This window comes from Cyprinodon tularosa, unplaced genomic scaffold (genome assembly GCF_016077235.1).
Source record: "Cyprinodon tularosa strain WSP-4 unplaced genomic scaffold, ASM1607723v1 ctg233, whole genome shotgun sequence".
In the NCBI taxonomy this organism is placed as follows: Eukaryota; Metazoa; Chordata; class Actinopteri; order Cyprinodontiformes; family Cyprinodontidae; genus Cyprinodon; species Cyprinodon tularosa.
The window spans coordinates 461,115-478,143 of NW_024038871.1; the positions used below are offsets into that span (position 1 = coordinate 461,115).

A 17,029-nucleotide genomic window follows, 5' to 3' on the forward strand; every position below is an offset into this window, starting at 1 on the left:
ATTTTTTTTCCATCATTTGAAAATAACCCTCTGGGTGTCGGCTAAAGGCCTGCGGTTATTTCATCAAACACTTGCCTTCCAGCTAAATGTGCGTCACAGCAGACTAATCGACCAGGAACTTTGGATTACTTTACATTTTCAATTCAAGCCTTGTTATTAAAAATACATAATCTTAAAAACAACAAAAGGAGACAGGAAAAACCCTACACGTTCAGAATGGATATTTCCATCCTCCAAGATGGCCGCTATCGTTCGACAAACGGCTTCCGTAATTGAAGTCCACTTGAAGCAGAATAGATTTCCTAAAAACACATTTTAACCTGGATCTCCCGGTGCTTGTTGATCCAAAGGGGGCGTAAGAAGCCAGTCAGGGAAGTATTGCTAAGTATCTACAGAGAAATGATTAAAAAAGAAAAAGGCAGAGTAAAAATGCAGAGCATTAACTTCCAGCTGAATGCTGCAGAGGCGTTGGTCTTCAGAGGGTACAAAATGTACAAAACAAACGTGTTGCAAAACAACCAGAATGTTCCAGAGACACATACTGTATAAATAAAAGTTTGCAGGCCTTTCTGACCAAGCAGACGGACCTCAATCGAAATGTAATAGGTACCCGGTCAACCCCACCGCCCGCTCATTCTAAGGCAACATGTCCGCCGGCTGTAACAAACAGCTGACCGCCTCGCCGTCAGTATTTGAGCCAGGGGTGAGCAGCGATGGAGGCTTTGCTGCGGTCCCCGTAGTCGTAAAGAAACTCCTCGCCTTTGTCGATGTCTCGGGAGGCGACGAGGATGAGGTGAGGGACTCCGTTGATGTCGTGGAGTTTGGTTTGGCAGTTCCCGTTCTTGCTGTGGTTGATCAGCCTGCCCATCCGCCCCGTCTCTTTGGTGGCGTCCACACTGCCAGGCGAGAAACGGGACAAACGGTTACTAGAAGCTACACTCTGGAGGATGATGTGGTTACATTTAAGTCTGGAGTTTAATGCCATTCATTGTTTTATTTGCTTCACAAACAGCAAGTAAACAAGAATTGCTTAAAAAACAAACAAAAAAAACAAGCTGAATTACATTTTATTTACAATCTTCATTAGTTTCTCAATTTTATTTCTATTAGTTAACTTTGTTTCTATTCTATATAGCAATGCTTCCATGTATTATATTAGATACTGCTTTCCTGAGCTTTGTGGCCTCAGATTTCTCTAATGGAGACCAGAGGATACAGGTCTGGCTAAGTTGTTTTTCAAGATTTCTAATGATTTTTTTTTTTAGTGTTTTACCAATTTTACCAATTGGGAATATCAGTATTTGACTGAGTGCCCTATAAAGGGTTAAACATACACAAACAAATCTGTTTCATAATAATCCCATTTATTTAAAGCACAGATTATAAAAATAAAGGAAACAAATCGTATTAACATATTTTTATCTTTCACGAAACATGATACATAAACATATGGACTCCAGTTAAGCACTGCCAGTTTTTAACAGGACAGTGTATGAATAAATAAAATAAGATACGAACATAATATTCTAAGTGTTGATAAAGGTTTGTCGTGTTACCTTGTGAGGTAGCAACAATAGCAAGGCATATCCTGCACAACACCTGACGCTGTGCAGCGTCTTCTTTTTTAAACCCAAAATAATTCCACATAAGTGACGTTCTGTTCCTCTTTGGTAGCAGACCTTCAGTTGTGTCAGTTTTTGTCCAGTCTGAGGCCATTGTTCAGCAGTTTACTCGCATACAAGTATCGACTCTCCCTCCGTGCTACTTTGCTAGCAAGTCACCCCTGATCACGTGACCCTTTGCGGTCAGAAAATCTCGTTTTACCATATTGTGATATTATTGCAAATGCAATTCATCGTTCAGCCCTAATCCAGACAGACGGTTAACAAACTGATTTATAACACGCAGACTGTTATGATTCTTCTTAAAAGAATCAGAACGGAGAATCAATAAGGACTGGAATCGAAACAAGGAATCTGATTTATTGAAATTCGAACGATGAACAAACCTAATAGTCACGTTATATTATGTTTTAATAGGGCAGTAACTAAGTTTTCTGACAGTTCTGCAAGTTTGTCAGCAGATGGCGCCACATTTGCTCATCACACCTAGAGCTGGAATTCTATTTAGGCTCAAAAAGTACAATCATGATGGTGTATATAACATCATTTTATTATAATCAAATGGTCTTTTTTTTTACTACAGGCACATTTAAAATGTCAAATGTGGGTAAAACTGATTAATCTGACTAGTTTGTTCTGTTTCCATGAACATATCTCAATCTCTAAAAAGCTTTTTTTTTTTTAAAAATCTGTACTAAGAATTCTCATAAAATATTTTTTTAATAATGCCTGCTCAAAGTAATCTGACTAAAAGCATCATAAAGCGTGATTTTTTTTTATTTTTTAAACCACAGCAAGCAATCTCTTTCAAGCAAGTGTGCCTATTTATGGTGTTTGGCCCGTTAACATCTCATGCTGTGAGGTTTAACAAGACGATAGTAGAAACATTAATCCTACCAGTATGTTTTGCAGAGGTACTGGAAGTAGTACATGTAGCAGCCGGTGGCGGGATTTTGAGCATATTCAGCCTCCCTTTTCTTGGCGTCCGTGATCTGCAGCAGGTCGCCGTGGTACTCCACGATGAAATCACCTTTCTGGAAACAGCGGGTGGCAAACACCGCCCTGCCCTTTCCTTCTATGTGCTGAACCTACGAACAAGAGGTTCTCTATGGTGACAAACGCTATGCAAACGTTTAAATCACAGAATAACGCCTAAAAATGATGCCGTCAGCAGTAAATACTCCAAAGATTCTGTTGTCAGTCATTTTGAACGTAACTGGAAGCATTTCTAGAGACATTAACAGAATATTCAACATTACCTCCATTCCCTCCTCGATTCCATTGGTAATCAGATCATCGATGAGTTTCTTTTGCTCCCACTGAAGGCAAGGTAAGACAAGTTTATTAGATAAAGAGATACATTTCTTTAGAGGACCTTCTATGGTGACGATATGTTTGAAGGAAGTATTGACAGTCAGTTTCAAACCAATTCACACCTAACTAACAATAACAGCAGCACAGCTTAGAACTGAAAAAGACCTTAAAGGACGAAAACGTTATCAACCTCAACAACCACAGTAATCTAGGCTTTTCTAACCTTTTTATTTCAGTTCTGACTTCTAACCTTACGTTTTGGAGACAAAATGAGCAACTATTTTCCGTTAAATTAGACCCATCTTTTCTAGGATATTGTTGGACCTAATAGCTCAGTGGCTGTAGTGGATTATAGTCAAGAGGTGAGTGAAAAATAAAGCTGAAAGTCGTCAGCATAGAATGAAAGAAATGTATTTACATCATGTGATATTAAATAGAAATGGCCCAAGATGTAGAAGAAGCTAACTCATCTGGAGCTGCTCTTATTTATTCTGTATAGGATATTATATAAGGATGGGATGGATGTATGTATGGAGGGAAAACATAAAAAAAAATATGAATAAAAGAGTTTTATTTTGGTTCAAAATCACAAACTGATTTCTCAGTTGACTTCTGTAACCGATTAAACGTAGGCTGAAGCAGAAGCTTAAAATATAAAGTTAAACCAGACGTGTCAAACTAATCCGCAAGTGTTTTTAACCAGTGACGTGCGGTCAGGGGAGGCAGGTGAGGCAGTGCCTCACCAGCCATCATGGAAAGAAAGAAAATATATAATCATAAAGTAATTTAAATTGTTATATTCATCCGGTGGTTTGTACTAAAAAATATTCATTTTTCATGTAGCTTCACCAATTTCGATTTTTATTTGTTCAAAATCGCTGAATTTTCTTATTTTCCCATTCAAATGCTTGGAAGCGATGCCGGTGAGGCAGCAGCGAGCTCTGCCTCACCTTGGATTGCGCAACCCCTGGCTCTGCGCTGGCTGCAAAGCGGAGAGAGCATGTTGCTGTACGGCGTCAATAAAATGGTTTAAACAAATGTAATATGTGAACTTATTTCTAATAATTTGGCTTATGTATATAATGTACAGAGCTTTTTGTCACCAACTGTGTTTGTGTAACGTGTTTCGTGTAATGAGCGATTATAAACGGCAGAGAACAAGTTCGAGGTGAGGCAGGCAGTTCTCTTGCCTCATGGCAGGGGGTGCTCAAGAGACTGAAAACATAAGGCAGGAACAGGACGGATCAAGGAAGGCTTTCTTCCCTGGCAGTGATCTCCATTGAGACAGAGAGACTTTTAAAACTGAAGGAAGATAAGGAGGACTTCTATTCATTTATAAGTAAAGGTAAGACAGTAATAACGTTTATTTTGTTTTGTTTTTTAAGGAAATGTGTGTTTTGTGAGCTACAGTTTGTATGTGTAAGGATGCAGAAGTGAAACATAACCTGTAAACTGCTGTCAATCTATGCATCTATTTGCAAATCTGATTCTGATGACGTCAGTGCCTCACCAGCTATGAACCTCACCGCACGTCACTGTTTTTAACCCACCTACTGACTACAGATTCGGGTCTTGCCTGGGCTTGTTCATCAACACCAATAGGATATGCCTGTTTCGGAAAGCCAGTCTAAATTTATCCTACACTTGGTTGTCTATATTATTTTAAGCAAATTTAACCTTCAAAGTTTACCAAAATGTAAAAAAATGTCATTCAAACTGCACTTACTTTTTACTTTTACTTTTCACTACATTACTTGACTACATCTATTTTTACAGTAATTCTTATACTTAAGTACAAGCCATTTCAGATACTTTAAGACTTTTACTCAAGTAACATTCCAGTCAGTGACTTGGACTTTTACCAAAGTCATATTTAGGAGAGGTACTTATACTTTTACTTGACTCCGACATTTCAGTACTTTATACAATACTGCACAGTTTTCAATATTGTAACGAGAAATTATATTATTTTTATAAAAGGTCTTAAAACATCAATAGAACTCTACGCTGCTTTTTATTTTCACTAACCCAACTATTTAAACCTTTAGCAGAAATTAAGTGACATTTTATTGTATTTTTAGTCTTTGGTTTATGAAATAATAAAAGTTCCTCCCCAATCATAATTGATTAGTGGGTTCACGATAAGGTTTATGGCTAATAATTCTTATAGCTTTTTTTTTTAGATAAAAATATTGAAATTATATTAGCACAAAATGAAATCAATAGAGTAATTCGTGAGAACTGCAACAAATGTCGATATTTTAGATGTATGTTTTTTATATATATATATATATATATATATATATATATATATAAAAAAAATAACGAATAAAGTTTGAATAAAAGAAAGGAAAAAAAAAAACTATGGCCCCAGAATGGATCCTTGAGGGACTCCACTGAGACCTGTGTTCCAATCAGCTAAATACTATCGGAGTGATGAATACTTACAAAACCTCACTGCTGGGAAACAAAAAAACAAAACAAACAAAAAAAAAAGTTTTTTTTCTAACATACAAACAATTAGAGAACCTGGAACAATTCCTTTCAGAGCAGAAGAACAGCGAACAAAGAGAGTAGAGCAGCAGCGAGGAGTCAAACCATCATCTTCTTACCTTCAGTTCTGTTTTACTTTTTCTTGAACTTCGTCTTATTGGATAGAAGTCGGTAACTTTTCGGTTCTGGGAGTTTTTCCCTCCTTCCCTTTAAAGAGAAATGCAAAAAATAAAAATTTGCCATTGACTTGCATCAAATTGTTTACATCTTATAGACATAAAATTATCCCCAGAAAAGACGTTACCTTTGCTCAGAGCTCATTCCTCCTGACACAGTTAAACACTGAACTCCGTATCAAAATAAAAGCTCAACCACAGAGTTCGTAGATTTAAGGTTTTCCTAGATCTTCCATCTACTGCAGAAGTCAAGAACTGAACTCTGATTGGATAAAGGAGCTTTGGCTGATTAATGGGTTTGTTAATCAGAGCTGCAGCAATTAATCTAGGGATGGATTAAGGTAACGCACTGACTTTTAACACATGATGGATGGATGATTGGTGCTTTGTTTAGCTTTCCAAAGATAAATAAATAAGAGAACTTTCTTCATTTAGAAAAAAATGTATTTATTACATTTGGTTAAAGTTTTATAGTTTTGAATTACTTAAAATCTTTAGTTATTTCAATTATCAAAATAAGCAAAATAGTGATAACTTAAAATGGAATCCCTCACTTTGTTAAACAGTTTTTTGTTTGTTTTGTTTTTTTAAGAAAATAATAAGCTAAGGCTAATCTGCCATTATCTGCTAAATTAAGTTTGTTCCTTTAATAAATCCTTTAAAAGACATTTATATGGATTTAAAAGCTTTCTGTCAGCCGTCATGGTGAAAACATACTTTCTTCTTCTCATTAACATAAAATCAGGGTTTATTATTAGAATACAAGTTCTAATATTTTCCCAACAGTGTCGAGCAGTCAGTTTCTCTTTTTAAAAAGAAATCTAAAGCTCAATGATCCAAATTTCACACATTTAAAACTGTTACATTTTGTTTGAGAGCCTCACGCCTTTTAGGTAAATTAAGAGACTATTAATTAAATACAGCTAAAAAAAAAATGTATTACCGGTACTTATTATTAAAGAGGAGGATTCATGATCTCCACTTACTGTCTTAATAGATCAGTTTAAAAAAAAAAAACCTCAGTCTGACGGATTTAAACTAATACTTGTCATTTCATCCAGAATATCAGGGATGCTAAATCTGTCTGTACTTATATGGCAAATAAATAGTTTAGATAAATAAAACACATCTTATGAATTTTACAAGTATAGCAAAAAACAAACTTTTTCTGGAAGTTTTATTTCTCCCATTTCAACTTTCCGCCCCTAACATAATAACGCCCTGGGCAGTGGGCCCTACTTTTATATAATTCAAACAATTTATTTGCTTGAATTGAGGAAAACTGAAACTTTCAGCCAGTATTTGATTCAGTGAGGCTCTTATCATGTGAAATGATATATTTATAGTAACAATAAATTTGATTTTAATAATTTTTTATTCTAACTGTTTTGGTCCAAAGCTGCCGTGTTAACTAATCTAATAATGATCATATATATTATATATGATTGTATTTGATAAGGAAATAAAGCAGTGATTAATTTCTTCATGTTTTTAGTTATTAAAAATGTTTACTGTTATTAAATTAGGGAAACACATTCTTTAAATAAATAATTTTTACATTTCCAAGCTAAAAATGTTTTACCTATAATCTTCCCAAAGACCCACCCGCTTCATTGGTAGTACAGTGTTTCATTAGTCTAATCATCCTGTGACATCATTAGTGGGACATGCGTACGTTCGCCTGGTGGCTTTCCTCCCCATCCCTTTGGTCCGGGTCCCCCTCCTCTGTTTCCCGTGGAGCGTGCCGCCATTGTTGTTGCCGTGGAGGGAGGCGTGAGATAAGCTGTTACCGAGGGGCATGGGGGGCTCATGAGGCGAGCGGAGGCAGGTCTGAGCGCTGAGTAGCTGTGGAAGGGTGGGCTGCTCGCTGAAGCGGCAGGGCAGACGCTGGCTGTGAGCGCTGACCGTCGGTTTGGGGTCTCTGACCGTGGCGCCGGTGGGATCCATCGTGCTGCCTGGGAGGAGCCAACGAAAACAAACATGTTGCTGCTGCTTAGCTTCAGACTTATTTTCCGATTCCAGTGTTTATCAGCTTAATCTAAGTTCCCCTCTAGATATTTTATATTGCATCAGTGCTGTCATTTACAGATACATTCTGGGATCTGTATCTGTAAAGTTTAAACACGTAACATCGTCACCAGCTGCAGGACTGCAGAGATAAAGACACCAACCCTCTGCCGGACCCGGAGCGTCGTGCGGCGGGAAGCAGACCGGGGAGCCCCTCCCCTCCTGCGTCAACCTGATGCTCGTCTTCTCGTCGTGGGCTGCAGGTCTGGACCTGCAGGTCAGCACCGTCACCGAGGAGGGGCTGCAGACAACGTCCTGTGAAAGCAGAGTCAGTTAGAGCTTCACACCAAAAGCAGGAATATTATCCCATTAACTTAAAGGTTCCTTTGACCTTTATTGAGCAGCTTTTATGGAGAAATCTGGTGTGTCTCCCCTAAACAGACACACAAACTCATTCTGCTAAATACAGTGAGGACCATGACCATCGATTTTAAGTCGTTTTCAACCATTTCTATGCCCCAACCCTAAAACTAACCACTACCAATGCAAACCTAACCCTAAACCAATTGACACCTTAGCCCTAAACCTAACCATTAGCAAAATAGCATGTGAGGGCCGGCAACATTTCCTCACTTTGATGGTGAAATTGGAAAAATGGCCCTCACTCTGAGGGCTAGACAGGTACACACGCACACACACACACACACTTTCCAGTCAGCTTCCTGTAAATAAAGGCCCCTAACTGATCAAAACAGATAAATGGCTTCCTGTTAGTTATGGATTATTGACGTATCTCGACCTAAAAGGTGTAACTTTGTGATGAATGTTGATGAGGACACTCTTACGGTGGGGGGCAGATGGACCTTCAGTTACTCGACACAAACGCTTTCAATAGGGTTTGATTTTTCCAAAAATGAGCTCAAACATTTATTTATTGAATGCTTTCCTTTTGTTGAGAACCTAAAAGATCCAAAATACACTGATATTTATATTTATAGGTAGTTAGACATCAATGTATAAAAAAAGGATGAATAAAAGCCAATTCTGATGCCAACAGCAATATATCATGCCTCCATAGTATTCACACAATTTCAGTTTCATTCAATCAATCCATCCAGACAAATGTGGATGATTGATGGATGTTTTCCTTCTCAGCTACATTATTGAATATCCTCCTTCAAAAGCAGCAAAATTCAATTTAGAAATTTGTCCCACATATAGTCAGAGTCTATTTATTGAAATTATCCAGCAAGTTACGCCTCTGCTCGGCCTAAAGAACATTGAATGTATGCCACATAAATCCAGAAGTTATCAATCCATTAAAAGGCAAAAACTGAGAGCAGTGAAGGCAACAGCAATGATATCCTGTCTATGGGTAAAAAAAGGAAAGGCTTTTTTTCATTATTAGGGCTGGGTAAAAAACAATTTATTTAATGGATTTTGAATCGATTCCTTTACATTTTTTGCAAATTGGATGTGTAAGAAATGAGATCAATTAGTTTTATAGTGACGTTCACATTCAAATGAGCAGGCGTGTGCAATGGAACCATTTTGGATTTAAAACAGCTAAAGATAATGTGCTGGATATGTGACATTAAGGTGACTTCCCACTACATTGATGATGAGTGGCGCCTCGCATCTCGTGCTACAGACCACCAAGATAACTTCAAGCCAGACAGCTGCAAATATAGCCGATAGGTTGACTGAAGACATTAACAAATGGGGGCTGAACAGAAAAAACCTGTAGTTGTTACAGACAACGCTGCAAATATGGTTTGTGTAGTGGAGATAATGCAGCTCATGTCTGCTGTGTCTGCGCTGTGTGACGTCTGCTTGCTCGTGTGAGGCTTTTTCACTTTTCACAAACAAGTTTGCACTTTTGAGACCGTTTTGTTCACATCTAAAGTTTAAACTGATTACAAGTTTGCACTGTGTTTGATATGACAGGAAAAAAATAAAATACATGAGTATTTTTGAAACCCAGTCGAACCACTTTCATTATTGTAAAAACAGATCGAATAGAAACTGATCGATTAACTGTATGAAACAAAATCAAATCGATTCAGGACTTTGGCGAAAATACCCAGCCCTATTTATGATCTCTAATCCATCCAAAAATTAAACAACTGGACGTCAAATAATCAGATCATGATAAGAAACTGAGGGGCTAAATAAAAACAACATAAACATGCGGCAGCAGTAACCGCGACGAGCAGTTAAGAGCAGCAGGATCAGCGTCCCGCTGCAAACATGAAAGGAAGCGGCTGTATGACCCGGCTGCTCTGCATCACAACCTGGTTGGACTGCGGCGCACTGGGTGACGGACAGATCCAATCAGACCGCCATCCGTGAAGCCAGCGATATATGGAAAAGCTCCAGGTTCCTGTCACTCGCTGTCTGCAACGGGTCATTCCCACTTCTCTGTTTACTGCAGAGTGTGAGGCTCAGCAGTTTAGATCATCCCTTCACAGTCAGACGATGATTCTGATTCCTTCTGTTTTGACAGACGACCTGAAGTGAAAATGAAACCCTGTTTACAATGGGTGTGTAGTAGGAACAAATTTTACATTTGCCAGAACGAGGACATTTTTTCTGATGATAAACTACCAACAAAAACAAGAAAACGCACCAAAGATACATTTGCTGGCAAATTGTTGCTTTTATTTTGGGTGGATTCGATTATCTTTTTTATTTTTTTTTATTCTTTTCTTTTACAGACTAAAACACACAAATCTAATTAACAATAATGGTAATCTTAAATCTAACACAAACTAAATTAAATAAATAAACGCTTCTTTAATCCCTTTGATTTATTGACGTACATCTTCCTGATGGGGTCTCTGGCCGACCACTAATCATTTGATTTAAAGTGTAAATCACAGCAATTCAGGAGTTTTTGTTTTTTTAAAGAGTGGCCTTGGCCTAAGGAGGGGGGGGGGGGGGGGGGGGTAAAATGTCTTTAAGTTTCTACATTTCATCAAACCCTTCTCCTTAATACAGAACTGTTTTCTTCCTACTTGTAGCTAGAAACATTAGCAAAGCATTTTTAGGCTAATTGCCGTTTCCAAGCGAGACGAATTCAACATATGAGGTAAACATGGATGTATTATTTAAATCGAGCCACTCCTGAACCAGAGGCAGTTTGTTTACATATCATCTAGGCTTCGTTATGCTCATTTTTTATCTCACTATCATTATATTTGCTGATGACACCGATATTTCCAAATACATCAGAAAAAAATACTAAAAAAGTAGTACAAACGGTGAGCTGGTGCAAAGGAAACAACCTACCGTAGCTTTGAACTTGCATGACCAAAAAACAATAAAAAACAAAGGCAGTGTTTAATCTAGCTTGTGAATCACAATCGTTACTCATCAGAAACACCCAGTTTCTTTCGCTAAACATCAAACACATCAACGACCTCTTTACTTGAAACGCACCATCCTCAGCGGAAAACAAAGTGACTCAGGGCAGCCAATAAGATCAGCGATTTAATTCTTCTACGTGGTAAACACAAAGCATAGAGGACTCTTCTACCTCTTGAGATGTAGAGCATGTTAAGTCGGGCTTACACTCTTCTATTTTGGGCTGACTTTCAAGTCATGGGGGAATTTTTCGATCGAGCCAACGTTCAGCCTGATCGTGCGTTGTGCACAGGAGGTAACGAGGGTTGATCAGCCACTCACGGCCACCTCCCGATCAGGAATCATGAGGTCAGGAGAAATTCAAACATTTGATTTTCAATCGACCGTCGTGGGGAAATCACTCAGTGGGCAAACAAGGATTCTTCTTATTCCTCTCAGATGAAAACACAGAAGCATGGCAGGGGTGAAATGAGTGAAATGGAGTTCTTTCTGCAGAAGCCGTAGTAGCTACGTTTGCTCAGCCATGTCGCATTTTCTTTTAGGGCCTTAAGCACAAAATTGCAAAATTGCCAAGTCAGCACGTTTTACTCTAGTGAGCTTCATATTCCACCATAAAACCATCAGTTGTTTAAATACACCAGACAGTGCTTCCAGTGTGAATTAAGGCGTCAAAACAAGATTATAACAGACAATAAATAAATAAGGTAATTATTATATAAGGTGAATAAATAAAGACGCTAATTAAAAGAGATATATTAGACTTAGATTTATTTTGTCATTTTGTATACACAAGTGTAAACAAAAAGTAATTTCGTTAAGAACAGCTCTCTAGACAATTTCAATTTTTAAAGTACAGCCTTGATAAAAAAAAAAAAGTAGATATATATATAGTGATATTAAGTCACTATATCTAGCTATGGAATGCGCATCGTTGATGTTTGCTTGGCAGCAGTGATGTCAGACGGATCTGATCTTAAATGGGATTTTGACCCTGGTGGAAGAGGATCTGATGCTGGAGCATTAGGGGCCTGCTGCCTGGGCTTCACCCAATCAGTTGTTGTTGTTGAGCTGCTACTATATATGTCTCGCTGTATAATTACATTTTTTTTACCTACATTTATTTTTTATTGCATTTTGGGGGGGCAATTAATTGTATGCTTTTTTATTTGTTGAGTATTTATTTATTACTGCATTTCTTTTTAAATATGGTACAGCTGGTCCTCCATACATCCTTAGCTGAGACATCAAAATGTGTAAAATCTTTAATCAAAACCATGAACAGCAAATACAATTTCTAAATATCTATATATATATATTTTTTTTTAATCCCAAATAGTGAATAATATGAAGCGATAAACAGCCTATTTGTGTGTGGGAGGGGCCCCAGAGAGGAGCCCAGGCTGGATCCACCCCCACATGCTCCCCATCAGCCAACCAGTCCCTTTAAACCCCCAGCAGAGGAACTAACGGGCCTGCAGGTCCCCGTCCGACCTTTCTATCAGCGTCTTTAATCGTTCGTTAAGGAATCACTTTAAAATTGAGAAATTAGGGGTTTTAATTGTGCTTCTTAGCGCCACAAGCAGCAGTTATATCAGTAGCTGGGAAGCATGTAGCTTCTAGCAGCTAACTAGCCGTTAGCACTCTAACAAAAAGCTCTCCTTAGCTGCTGGAACTACAGAAAAATACCGTCAAACTGAATAATTAGCTTTTCTAAAGCTTCTATGGACAAATTCGTACAACTCAGACAACGGATGTATATTTTTTCATCGACATTTCGCCCACTTAGGCTAGCTTAGTGTAACCTTTTATTTGATGTTCAAACAGGTAAACTTACCCCGTTCATGTCCGACTTGTTTTTCTGTGACTTGTCTTTCGGCTGCTGGTTTGAGGGCACCGGATACCCACTAAGAAGCTGGTCTAGGCCCACTCCCACGGGCCGTGTTCTCCTGACACAGTCACACGGGTCCACGATGTCCTGGTGCACTTCAGTTGCACGGGGAATCGCCAGCGGCTCAACCGATGCAGCCTCCACAGCCCCACTCCGCCATGTCCGCCTGTGCTTGGAAATGAATGAGGGCTGGCGGAACATCAGCGCCCCCTGTCGGTCCGCAGTGAGAAGGGTTCTGTTTTTAGAAACGCCTTGTGTACATATATAACTACTACCATGTGTACGGAAGGGGATTAGGGCCACCGGAAAAACAAAAAGGTTAACTGATTCTTAAATTCAATTTCAGCATGAGAAAAAGTCAGAATTCTGAATTCACTCTCAGAATTCTGACCTTTTTCTTTGAATTCTGACTTTCACTCAGAATTCTGAACTTATCTCAGAATTCCCACTGAATTCAGACAGCTAACAAACATGTTAGCATCAAGCCATAGCGATTCTGAACTTATCTCAGAATTCGGACCTTTTTCTCAGAATTCTGACTCGATCTCAAAATTCTGTCTTCAATCTCAAAATTCTGGTTTAAATCTCAGAATTCTGGTTTAAATCTCAGAATTCTGACCTTTTTCTTTGAATTCTGACTTTAACTCAGAATTCTGACCTTTTTCTCAGAATTCTGACTCAATCTCAAAATTCTGTCTTCAATCTCAGAATTCTGATTCAATCTCAAAATTCTGTCTTCAATCTCAGAATTCTGACTCAATCTCAAAATTCTGACTTAAATCTCAAAATTCTGACTTCAAACTCAGAATTCTGGTTTAAATCTCAGAATTCTGACCTTTTTCTTTGAATTTTGACTTTAACTCAGAATTCTGACGTTAATCTCAGAATTCCTACTGAATTCAGACAGCTAACAAACATGTTAGCATCAAGCCATAGCGATATCTGTTTTAGAAACTAAACTAGCTCTCTTCTTTTAATCCCCTCTGGCACGTTAAAAGTCACCTAATTCCATCCTTTTCCACCAATGTGTTACTGGCCCTCCCAAACAACTCACATCTTTGTCAGTGAAGCTGAGTGCTCCACATCTCTTCCTTCATGGTGCCCATCTACATTAAGATCCACAATTCTGAGATTAAAGTCAGAATTCTGACTTTTTTCCATTATTATACTGAAATAAAATTTAAAAATCAGTTTACTTTTTTTAGTTTTTCAGTGGCCCTAATCCTCTTCCGTATATATGTATATAACAAAGCAATAGATTTTTTTGCAAAACATTATTTAGAAAAATAAACAAGCAGAAAATTATATCTTAGAATAGAAATACATAACTCGTAAACTTTTTCATAGACCATAAATAAACTAATACTGTAATAATAAAATAGCAGAGTATTAATAAACTAAAATTGGAATACAAAACATTATATAAAGCATTAATACCTAGGATAACTTCAGAAAGTTAACTTACAAAATACGTTTTTGTATACCCAAAAAGTTCAGTTTTTATACTATGTTTAAAGAAGCAACTAAATTAATTTAACCTTAGATTTATACCACGTGTATTGTTTTTTTATATCTGTAATATGAAAAAGGTATGGAGTTAGAACGTAGAAAGTAAATAGCAAGTAAATGTTAGATATAGTACAAGGTCATTCACAAGTAGCTACTTTTTAGCACCATCTAGTGGACAATTGAATTACAGCATCTATAGCTACTCTAATCAGATAAATAATAACATATATATAATAAATGATAATAAATTAAATGTCAACGAAACAAGGACTTAGTTTGAGGTAAGGTTAATAATAGACAAATCAAGACATCACTGATATCTTGTATTAAGTCAGATTTCCACCTCAAAGTTAACCACACAATAGAATAGAATAGAATAGAATAGAATAGAATAGAATAGAATAGAATAGAATAGAATAGAATAGAATAGAAAATCCCTTTACGGTCCAACAATGGGGAAATTGTGGTGTTACAGCAGCAAAAGGTTATAGCAGAAGTGAAAACTTAGAAAAGTATATAAAAAATTGACAGGCTTTGAACTCTTCCTCTCATTCAACATTTTCAGCATAAACGTCTTCCTCTCATTTTTCCATTTATGATAAAATTAAACAGTTGAATTGCAATAATACTATTTAGATTTTCTTTATTTTAATTCGGTCAATTATCCTACTTTTTGTTTTCATGTCCTAGCCCAGCAACTTTTGGACTTTATCATCATTGTTGCTCCTAACAAACTCAGTGTTTATCTGTCTGCAGTTTTTCCTCCTGTTAAATTCTTGTCAATAGTGTCTTTGTGTTTTATAGATACATTCAAATCCACATGTTGCACATATATTGAGGTCACACTGCTGAAGTGCAGGTGTCTTAGTTTTCTAACATCCAATAACTGTCAGTATTTCTTCTTACATGGCAAATTTGCTCCAAAATCTGCTGTATTTATATTTGTTTTAACATTTGTTTCCCTTGCAGGATATGCTTTGGATATCCTCCGACTTCAGCTCAGCATTCAATACAATTATACCCCAACAGCTGATATGCAAACTGGACAAACTGGGCCTCAGCACCTCCCTCTGTAACTGGCTGCTGGACTTCCTGTGCCAGAGACCGCAAGTTGTGCGCGTCGGTAACAACACCTCGGACACTATCACGCTGAGCACAGGAGCTCCACAAGGGTGCGTGCTAAGCCCTCTGCTCTTCACCCTACTCACACACGACTGCAAAACAACCCACAGCACTAACCACCTGGTGAAGTTTGCAGACGACACAACCCTGGTGGGACTCATCTCCAACGGTGACGAGACACACTACAGGACAGAGGTGGACCACCTAGCCAAGTGGTGCAGTGACAACAACCTCCTACTGAATGTCAGCAAGACAAAGGAGATTGTTGTCAACTTCCAGAAAGGTCCCCGCCGACTCCTGCCACTGACCATCGATGGCGCTGCTGTGGAGAGGGTGATTAGCACTAAATTCCTAGGAGTGCACATCAGCGACGACCTCTCCTGGACCGCCAACACTGCATCACTGGTCAAGAAAGCCCAACAACGCCTCTACTTCCTGCGGAAGCTGAATCAGGCCAGTGCCCCACCAGCCATCATGACCTCCTTCTACAGAGGAGCCATTGAAAGCATCATCACCAGCTGTATCACTGTATGGGGCGGGAGCTGCACTGACTACAACAGGAAAGCCCTGCAACGTATAGTGAACACAGCTGGGAGGATCATCAAGGCACCTCTCCCCTCCCTGCAAGACATCTACTCCAGCCGCCTCACCCGCAAAGCCCTCACAATATTGAAGGATGACACCCACCCAGCACACAACCTGATCCGTCTCCTGCCCTCCGGAAAGAGGTACAGAAGACTACGGTCCAGAACCACCCGGCTGGCGAACACCTTCATCCACCAGGCCATCAGAATGCTGAACTCCCTCCACCCCCTCCCCACACGGTCTGCTCCAGCCACCAGGCAGACAGGAAACTAAGACTGCCTCCCCCCTCTCTCTCTCTCTCTGTCTCTCTCTCTCTCTCTCTCTCTCTCACACACACCCACACACACACTGTACCAGAGACTGCACCTTACCTGCACTACCTCAGCCTGGAACTTACCACTCTTACCTGTCATGTCCCGCACTTTATGTCAGTTTTTAAATGTTAATCTTGTATATTTCTTGTATATTTGTATATTGCAGAGAGTAAACGTAATTTCATTTCCCTTGTATGTCTTGTACATATGTAGAAAATGACAATAAAAGCTGACTTGACTTGTTTGCTTTTCACTTGCTATTGGGAAACATTTCCAAAATGAACAGTAAAGACAATTTCTATTCTATTCTATTCTATTCTATTCTGTCTGCAGTCAGACTCAGTTAATATCCACCTGGGATAATATATGCACGGTTAAAATAATAGTAATAATAATTATTACTATTAATATATATGTTTTATGGGAAGATAATAAAATATTATTGTTGCAAAAGTAGTAGAAGGCTTAATATATATCTATCTATCTATCTATCTATCTATCTATAGATATATATATATTTTTTTCCATTCTCAAATAGTTTGCATTCAGTAATTCTAATCTTAGTTACTCGGGGAAATACAAAGGTACAAGGCAAAGATATCCTAAAAGACAACAAACGTTTTTTAATTGAAA

General features: G+C 38.3%; 1 protein-coding gene across 1 annotated transcript; it reads right to left on the reverse strand.

The window, feature by feature from the left end:
- Nucleotides 1–10: 10 nt before the first annotated feature.
- Nucleotides 11–13,086, reverse strand: kmt5aa (lysine methyltransferase 5Aa). Its single transcript, XM_038286989.1, has 7 exons — nt 12,813–13,086; nt 7,777–7,927; nt 7,281–7,560; nt 5,549–5,636; nt 2,882–2,941; nt 2,520–2,710; nt 11–896 (listed from the first exon to the last, which is right to left on the reverse strand). The coding sequence occupies exons 1-7, from the start codon at nt 13,065–13,067 to the stop codon at nt 686–688; spliced, it is 1,236 nt and encodes a 411-aa protein (XP_038142917.1). The 5' UTR covers nt 13,068–13,086; the 3' UTR covers nt 11–685.
- Nucleotides 13,087–17,029: the final 3,943 nt, after the last annotated feature.

What these genes read in the sequence shown, in the direction of transcription:
- kmt5aa (XM_038286989.1), bottom strand. Translation starts at nt 13,067, where the DNA reads ATGTTCCGCCAGCCCTCATTCATTTCCAAGCACAGGCGGACATGGCGG. An exon ending in CGCTCCGGGTCCGGCAGAGG is followed by an intron (nt 7,561 to 7,776) that starts GTTGGTGTCTTT and finishes GGCTCCTCCCAG; the next exon opens with GCAGCACGATGGATCCCACC. An exon ending in TACCTCTGCAAAACATACTG is followed by an intron (nt 897 to 2,519) that starts GTAGGATTAATG and finishes CTCGCCTGGCAG; the next exon opens with TGTGGACGCCACCAAAGAGA.